Genomic DNA, 9,320 nt, shown 5'->3' on the forward strand with positions numbered 1-9,320 from the left:
TCTGCTATTCATAAGGTTTTCCCTGGCCAATTCTTTGAGAAGTGGATGGCCTCTTCCTTCTTCCTAGTCTGTCTCAGTCTGCAAGCTGTGCTGAAACCTGTGCACCATGTGTTCCCCGCTGGGTTTGAAACACTGGTGGCACCGCCTCAAGACTCACAGCAACACGTCACCACAGTAGGACAAACCAACAAATTTGTCTCCCTTAGCTATGGGTAACCTCCCCAAGCCCCCGTCACCTGGATCCCTGCACCTCTGCCCCTTTCCTGTCTTGCTGCTTGTGGGGTGTGGCCTGGGTTCCCTCCCCTCACCTGGATCCCTGCGGCTGATTCCCTACAGCAGGGAAAAGCCCATTATAGTTTCTTAATCCCCTTCCTCTGAGGCACCAACAGACTAATCTCCAAGGCTGTGGGGGAACTGGACACCCTGGCTCTGCCCGCACAGCCGCGGGGTCGGAGGCCAGAGGTCACTTTCTGAACCCCTCAGCCTTGTCTTAGCTGATTTCTCTTCAGAAAGAATTTGCAGGAACCTGTAACCTGGGAAAACACTTTCTCTCTTCCTTCCATGACTTTGCTCTCTCTGGGTTTTCTTTCTGCTTTTCTGGCTAATTCCTCTCTGTCTCCTTCAAAGGCCACTCTGCTCACCCCCGAAGTGACCAGTATCCCCAATGGCTCTGCCCTTGGTCCCTTTATCCCCCATGTTCACTCATCCACTTCGTGGCTTCAGCCACCACTTTTATTCAAACAACTCTCAGACCTCTACAGTGGTTTCCTGACCTCCGGGGGATCCCCTCCAGCCTAGCCTCCACCCAAACAACATCTAGACCTTTACGGAATGCAAATCAAAGCATACCACTAAGCTGGGATAAACAAGCAAAGGCGCACTTCCTCGGTCAAAGTCCTCAAATGGGTCCATCTCCATCCCCCTCAGGCTACACCAAGCATTCACAGGTCCCATAAATAATTATAAGTAAACAAATTAGAGAAGTAAATAAAGCTATTCTGTGCTTCAGCAGTTTTGTTTAGACATCTCTGTGAGCCTAGAACGCTGCTCTCCCAAGTCCCCACAAAGCCCGTCCCTGACCATTTTTCTAGGCTGTGCTGTGCTAGCCGTCCTCCCACGACACTCAGTGCGATTCAGACACTCGTACTAAGTGCCAGGGCGCCCTGGTGGCACTCTGCACCCTAGGGCTCCTTTTCTATCTTTTGTCTGAATTCCTTGAGGACCAAGACGGTTCCTCTTATCTCTCCATCACCAGGACTCACTTAACATAGGGGCTGGGGTGAAATATACTTAAAATTAACGACAGATTAATAAAATTATTAAAGAGCTGGGCTACAGAGCCTTCATGGAACTTAAAAGCCAGGTGTCAAGTCTCAGGCTCTTTGGAGAGTGGCTACAGTCACTGGTCAAAAACGAACTTCAGGGCCACCCAGTGTGCTCGGCCTGTTGGACACAACTCCTGGGTGTCCCTAAAGCACTGCAAATTCCTACCTGTCCGAAACGGAACACAGGCCATGTCTCTCTCCCAGTAAATCTACTCTTGGATTACAGTTCCTGTCCATGGTGCCATTATCCTTCCAGTCATTGAGGCTTGGGACCACGGTCTTCTGAGTCCTGCCTTCCCAACACACCAATCTCTAAGTCCTGTGGCTTTGATCTCCTCAGTGTGTTTTTCATTCTCTACCCTCTTCCCCTGCCTTTTAACTGCAGGACAGACCCTGCACTGGAAATATGGAAGCTCTCGGCTGAGGAACCTCTAGTGATGTGGAGAGGGACGTGGCAGGGACCTGCCCAAGAGGGCCATGCACAGATCCTGGTGTTCACCAGCCCCTAGTTCCTTACCGTCAGCTCTAGCTCTGGCATTCCGCTGGGTATGGCTGTGGGCTGTGCTCCCTGGAAGAGCGGGCCCTGGATCCATCAGCTGAGTCACAGGGCCATGCCCAGCAGCTCTCAGGCCAGCAAGTGGCATCTCGCTGGAGTGGGGACCCTGGCAGGCCTGGATGGACCAGGGCTCTGGGCCATCTAGGTCCATGCTTGGCCCCAAGGGCATGGGTGGCAGGCTATGGCTACAGCAAGCGCCCTCTTCCGGTGGGCCCACCCTATCTGGTTGGGCTTCTTGGATGGGTGAGAACTCCTGGGAGGAGTCCCCAACGCTCGCCCGAAGTGGGGGGGACCCAGAGCCTGCAGCTTTCTTCCGGCCCTTGGCCAGTTCAGCGAAGGAGGTGACACGCTTGGGTGGGGAGCCAGGCCCAGCCAGGGCTGCAGGTCCCTCACTCAGGCGCACCGGGCAACTCAGCATACGCTCCAGGGAGCTCAGGCGGACAGGCGGGCTGCGCTCCAGGCTGCGGTCATAGCTGCGAGAACGCTGACGTCCAGTGCTGAGGTTGGGGGGGGATGTATTCGTGTACACACGTCCCTCCATCATAGGGGGGCCCATGGCAGCCACTGCTGCTGCTGAGGATCCCACTGCTTCTTGGGCCTCTGGCTGGCTTTCTGGCTTCTGAAACAGGTAGTACTCGGAGGGCTGGCTGGGGCCCGGGTCTGGGCCAGGACCTGGTGTGGGACTTATCTTTGTGTGTTCTTCTGAGCAGCTGGTGACAGAAGAGCCGGCTGGGCTTGGGGATGACTGGGAGGACAGGTCACAAGTGACAAGTTTGTAGTAATTCTGTGTGGCAACAACGAGACGAGCCTGGCTCTGAAAGCAGGCTGTGAGGTCAGCCACAGCCGGGCAGGGCTCACAGTGTGGCCGGTAGGAGTTGCAGTTGGCATCGAGCTCAGGAGATGAGGCGTGGGGACAAGCATAGCCCCCTTCCCTTTCTCCACCGTCAGGGTGGTGGGACTCACAAGACATCTTAGACTCAGCTGGAGAAGGCTGCAGGTCCAGATAGAAGGCGCCAGGGTCTGAGTGGCTACAGAAGGAAGAGTCGCTGCAGGACTGTGGGGCAGAGCTGAGATTGGCACGGGGGCTGCCATGCATTTTGTTGTAGAGGGTGCTGAAGGTGACCAGCACACCGTCGGAGCTGTTGCAGGAGGAGTCACTCACGTAGCCCATGGACTGGTCAGCCGCCTCAGACTGGCTGGACGTACTGCCGCAGCGACAGGGCCGAGGTCCTGAGCCTGGGCACCCGGGGTTCCTTGGGGAGTCATCAGAACTGAGCTTCCATTCCTGGTCAAAGGAAAAGCCTGAGGTTTCACTGGCCCCACCTGCACTGCCACTGCCCCCAGGCCCCCCCCACTCATCCAGCTCCATGGTGGTCTCCGCTTCCAGGTCTGGCCTGCAGTAGCGGCCAACACTGCAGTGCTGGCCGCCCGCAGTAGTGACTGGTTCCTGCTCTTGGCCCTCCACGATTCCAGCTCGGCTGCGTGTTGCCCCCCACGCTCTGCCCCCTCCAGGGCCAGGTGGTGGTAGCTGGAAAGAGGGCAGGTGGAAGGTGGGCTGGCCAGCTCCATGAAGGTGGAAGGACTGCTGAGTGGCACCATCACTAATGCTGTCATCATATAGGTCCCCAAGTCCTGGCTCACTCACGCCCTCCTGCAGCAAGAAGGGATTGTGTCGCTTAGGACCCCCAGGGCCTCGGGCACCCCGACCTCGACTCTTGGTGCTACCAGCAGACCGCGCCGAGCGGAGGCTGTTGCACAGCAGGGAGTCCGCCTGGCCCAGGTCCTGGTCAGGCTGGGTGGTGCCCAGATCGGACGGGCAGAAAGGCCTTGTGCTCCCAGCGCCTCCACCTGCCCCACCACAGCACTGTCTGTCTGGGACCTGACAGTGTACCAGGGGGATGTGGTGGACGATGAGGGTCTCTCCAGTCAGCTTGGGGGGACTATCCATTCTGGAAAGTTCGAACAAGGGCATCAATGGCACCAGACACTGCCCCCGGAGCCCAGTGGGGCAGACCACATTTCATCAGGAGAGCTTGACACCTGGAGAGAAAGGGAAAGAAAGGGAACCTAATGTCACCTCCCTGGAAGTCAGGGACACGCCCTTCAACATACCATTTTCAGATGGAGAAGAGCCCAAGAGGGAAAAAGGTTCAGTGGAGACGGAGTCCTGCTACCACCGCCCTGTAGGGCAGGGGTAACCGCCACAATCTCCTGCAGGGCACAGGTCAGCCCTTGTCCCCCTCATGTCATGTTCACCATTCATCCATCAAAAGAGAAGGCCAGGCCTCTTTTAATGCCACATAAGCAGGTCTCCAGACCTCAGGGTCAGCACTTTCTCTCCTCCTTCAAGGATCCTGTCTTTACCGTAAATAATGACTAGTCCTAAGAAAACTATGAATGGTGACATCACTAAGAAAAAAACACTAGATGTCTGAAAGAGCGCTGGTCCCAAGGGGACATGGAGAGAGGTGTCTCGACAGGGCTTTAGCACACACATCTACAGACTAGGGAAAAACAGTGAGGAGGATCACGCCCTCAAAGCTTGAAGCTATAATTTCCTAAGAAAAGTATTTTCAAATATACTATGTCACTTGGACAACTGACTTCTACCTCTGACCCCCTTCTCCTCCAAGCCCCAGAATGCCTGTCCCTCTATGATGGGCTATGGGCAGAATATTGTTACTATCTCCACTGTGGCACTAGGGGTCCTTGAATGCAAGCATGGCCGATGCCAACCTCTCCTCCTCAGTGGGTGGGGTCTACCTTGTTTTCTGTCACTCTAGCACAACATCACGTAAAGCCTGAAACATGAGAGCATAACACATTCTTACCATGTGTCTAGGTCAGGATACAGACCTCCTGAGGCACCCAAATCCTGCCGCTGCTGGCCTAGCAGCTTCACCACTAGGGCCCGTTAGAAACGCCTTCTCTTCCCAGTTTGGTATTTGCTATAAGCTAAGTTCTCTCACGTTCAAGGTCTCTTAGCCCCAAGGATGCTGAGCCCATTCTGAGCTTTTCTGGCATCTGGGCTCTTGGCTTCCCCACTTCTCACCTCCAGGTTTCTAATTCCGGTCTCAACAGCCTTTCCTCCCATGGACTCTCAGCTCGAACTTCTCATCATCCACTCCCTTCTCTGCTCCCTTTCTCATTCCTGTCATCACCCTTTCACCCCTATTACCGATCCCTAGTCCATCATTTAGCTGAGTCGTGGATATCCCAAGTTCTTAACCTTTAGTTCTTTTGGAACACAGGATCCTAGTTGTTCACTTGGAGTACAGGAGAGAGCTGGGTAAATCACATATGCTCAAGGTCATGGACAGCACATACGAGACAAGACTCAAATGGCTAATTAAATACATGTGTGAGAGAGGAAGTAGTAAAACATCATTATTTCTATTAAATTAAAGTATACGCAAATGAAAAAGCAAATAGTTACAGTCTTTCTTTCTCGTTCCCTTTCTGAGAGGAATGGTCCTCCGTTGGATTCCTAAGTCTCAGTGTGCTGACCGGCTGGAGTAGTGGGTTGAGATGGAAAAAGGCAGGAACTAGCGAGACTAGGCTAGAAGATGAAGGTTGCAGGAGAAAACAAGAGTAAATCTTCCTCATCTTGGATTAGGCAGTGGTTTCTCAGAGATGACACCACAGCACGGAGACAGAAGGAAACACAGACAGATGGGGCTTCATCTGGAGAAAACCTCTGTACTTCAAAGGTTAACATCAAGAAAGAAAGACAACAACCCGATCACGGGAACCTGTTCTGTAAATCACGTATCTGATAAGGCCTTCTATCCACGATGCATAAATAACACAACTCGATATTAAAAAGGCATAACCAGTGAAAACAAGGGCATAGGATTTGAGCAGTCATTTTTCCAAAGAAAATATACAAATGGTAACAAGTATAGGGAAAGATGCTCAGAACTGTCAGTCATTGGAAAAATGCAACTCAAACCCACAGGGGAGACTACCGACGCCCACTGGGACGGCTAGAGTCAAAGTCAGGTAACAAGTGTTGGGGACCATATGCAGCAACTGCAGCCCTCAGACATTGTTGGCGGGATTGTAAAATAGTGCAGTTACTCTAGAAAACAGTCTGGCAGGCCTTAGTCTCTCAAAATGTTAAACTTAGAGTTACTGTACCCCCCAAAAAAACAACACCTTGAACCCATTGCCACTGAGTCAATTCCAACTCATAGCAACCCTCACAGGGTTTCCAAGGCAGTGAATCTTTACAGAAGCAGACTGCCTCATCTTTCTCCCACTGAGCTGCTGGTGTTAGAAGCCCAGTGCCTTAACCACAGTGCCACCTAGGTGTACACACCTAAGAGAAATGAAAGCATATGGTCACATAAAAACCTGTTTAGGCATTTTAGGCATTTTGCTAATGGATACTTTGCCACGAATCTTGCTGTTCATAGCTGCAATACTTAATAGCAGTCAAGAAGTAAGCAACCCAAATGTTCACCAGCTGGTGAGTGAAGAAACCAAACGTGGTCTACACCACGAGACATTACTCAACAACCCAGCGTAATGCAGTACTGACACAAGCTGCAACGCGTGACTGATGTCCATAGACCGTGGTGAGCAAAAGGAGCCCATCACCAAAGGCCTTTGACAAAAAGACACCGTATGATTCCATGTAGATGAGATGTCCAGAACAGGAAAAGCCACAGAGACAGAAAGCAGATTAGGGGTTGTCAGGGCCTGTGGTGCCGGAGGAATGGGAAATTACTGCTAATGGGTGTGGGGCTTCTTTTTGGGCAATGAAAACATTCTGAAAGCAGACAGTGATGATGGGTGCACAACTGTGAATATCATGAAAACAGTGAACTTGAACACTGTCCAGCAGCTGGTGGGTTTGAACTGGTGATGTGTTGGTTAGCAGCCCAATGCCTTAACCACTTCACCACCAGAGCTCCTTTGAATATAGGAGCAGCTGCCTTAAATGTGGGATTTTGTGGCGAGCGGTAAAGGATTTCTGAGAATTTTGCTGGAAGGTACATGAGGTAATTTTCCCGCCCCCCCTTCTTTCCAGCTCTTCATTTCCTTCACTGAGAAATCTCTGGGCTCAAATACACATGCTACAAGCATAGCAGAAAGTGGACAGTTGGGAACACTCTAAAATTTCAGTGATCAATGACTGTATTAATCAATTGAAAGATGGATTGACACAGTGGCTGTGGTGATGGGCTCAAGCATAACAAGGATTGCGGAGCTGGTGCGGGACTGGGTGGTGTTTCCTTCTGCTGTGCACGGGGTCACTATGAGTTGGAGACAACTCAACAGTACCTAACAACAAACCCAACAATCAACTGACACAATATAATTAAAAATGTTGTGTTAATTAAGATGACTGACTTGGAAAGATGCTCACCAAAGAAGGTTCCAGCAGAGGGTGTGTAGCGCCATCTAGCAGTGATTTCGGGAGCAGCCACAGGCAGATTCGATCTTCAGTGGACACTTTTTCCCCCTGAGAAGCTCCATTTTCAAGAGGTCTTCCCAAATATACACACATACGAATCGATGATTCTGATCTATGAACCATTCCCGGGACAGACATGCAGACAGAAGGAACAACGTAGTGACACACAGACAGTGTGGAAGGCGGATCCTTAAATCAAGGATGAAGAGCCAAGGCATATGGGAGGTGAAGGAACCACTTCATTGTAATATACAGCTGACAGCTGGGTCATAATGCTATGTTCATGGGTCTGTCTCCCAGATAGCAGCACTCTCTCGAGGTCAGAACTGTGACGTAGTCAACTCTGTTCCCAGAGCCCATTACAGTCCCGGGAACACAGTACATGCTCAGTTATCTGTTTGCCCCATTGGACTCATTTTAAACACTGGGTGGTCTTTTATGCCTGAGTTGTAGGACTTCTTTGTCCGGGACACAAGTCCTTTGTTGGATTCCACATGCTGCACATTTTCTCCCAATCTGTGGTCTGCCTATTTCTTTTCTCAAAAGGGTTTTTAACGAATAAACAAACTCAAACACACTGCCGTCGAGTCGGACCCGACTCATAGCAACCTCTCCTTGGCTTTCTGAGGTGGTATCACTATGGAAGTAGATTGCCTAGCCTTCCTTCTGAGACGTGGCTGGTGGGTTTGAACCACCAGCCTTCTGGTGAGCAGTCACATGCCTTAGGCACTATGCCACCAGAGCTCCTTTTTAATGAATAGAGGTTTTAAATTTCGATGAAGTTCAGTTTGCCAGTAATTTTTTTTTATTGTACGGTTAAAGCTTTCTATGTCCTGTTGATGGAATCTTTGCTTAATCCAAGATTATGAAGAAGTTTTCTTATGTTTCCTAATAGAAGCTTTACAGCTTTAGCTTTTACTTGTAGGTTTGTGTTGAATCATATTTTCAGTGTAAGGCTCTTTCATGGAGTGATTTTATTTCATTTCATGTTTTTGCATCTCATAGATGGTCCAACTCCTACCTGAGCTCCACGCGATGGAGGGAAATGTCCACTAACAGTTTCACCACAGACGAGTCCCACTTAGCCAACCAGAGAGAAATCCTGCAGGCCTCTCGTGATATTCGGTAGCCGTAACTTGCTCCAGACACCTTCACAGTTCCTACAAAGCACTTTTTATGTCTGTCATTTCACTGACCCTCACAGAAACTCATAAAAGCAGGCAGAACCACCCTAACTTTTAAAAACAAGAAAATTGGAGCCTAGAAAAATGATTTGTCCAAGATCATCCAGTGAATAAATGGCAGGATCGAGATGGGACTCAGGATCTGTTTCTTGAGCAGCGAAGTACACAGTGAGAGCACAGTGATGAAGACTAGATCTCAAACACCACAGAGCACGTTTAGTGAAAGCTCAGCTCACACTTCTTCCTGGGAGTGATTTGTTCTACACCAAGACAAGTTTGACAGGTTGTCCATGAATCTGAACAAAGGTGATCAGGAGACACTGAGAGGAGGAGCCCATTCCACATTATTTTGCACCAAGACTAAACGGAGAGAAGTGGCAGATGAACATGAGGAAGAAACGGGGATCCAGAGTAAGAAGCAGACAAAAGCTCTCTCAGAAGATGGGCCCTCTACCCTCCCCTGGCTTCCAGCCAAACAAGAGACAGGCATAGAGGGTGAACACATACACCAGGTAGATACACTCCTTAGAATGATCAACCATGGGAGAAGGGCAATATTTGCACAGGGAGACAGCTCAGGGGGGCTGGGAGGCACAGGAAAGAAGGGCACAGGGAAGAAGTACCTACAGGGAGGAAGTGGGAAGAGAGGTGTTACATGGTAGGGAATTGCTGTCAAAGTCATGAAACAAAATGTATATGAACTGCTGTATGGAGAACAAATTTGCTCTGTAAACTTTTACCCAAATCACAAAAAAATAAAAAAAAAAAAAAAAAAGAAGAAGAAAAAGAAGAAGGGCTCTGTGGCTCTGCCCACTGGATAGACTGTGGAATGC

At 50.3% G+C, this 9,320-nt stretch overlaps 1 protein-coding gene across 1 annotated transcript in view; it reads right to left on the minus strand.

Annotated features, from left to right (window-relative positions):
* The window catches only part of RUSC2 (RUN and SH3 domain containing 2), a 24,337-nt gene extending 20,484 nt beyond the window's left edge, over nucleotides 1-3,853 (minus strand). Inside the window, exon 1 of the mRNA XM_007946919.2 lies at nucleotides 1,843-3,853. Within this exon, the coding sequence (XP_007945110.1) occupies nucleotides 1,843-3,853 (2,011 nt within the window). The remainder of the gene's footprint in view (nucleotides 1-1,842) is intronic.
* Nucleotides 3,854-9,320: the final 5,467 nt, after the last annotated feature.

Source organism: Orycteropus afer, unplaced genomic scaffold (genome assembly GCF_000298275.1).
Source record: "Orycteropus afer afer isolate SDZICR_OR568_19922 unplaced genomic scaffold, OryAfe1.0 scaffold00174, whole genome shotgun sequence".
Lineage (NCBI taxonomy): Eukaryota > Metazoa > Chordata > Mammalia > Tubulidentata > Orycteropodidae > Orycteropus > Orycteropus afer.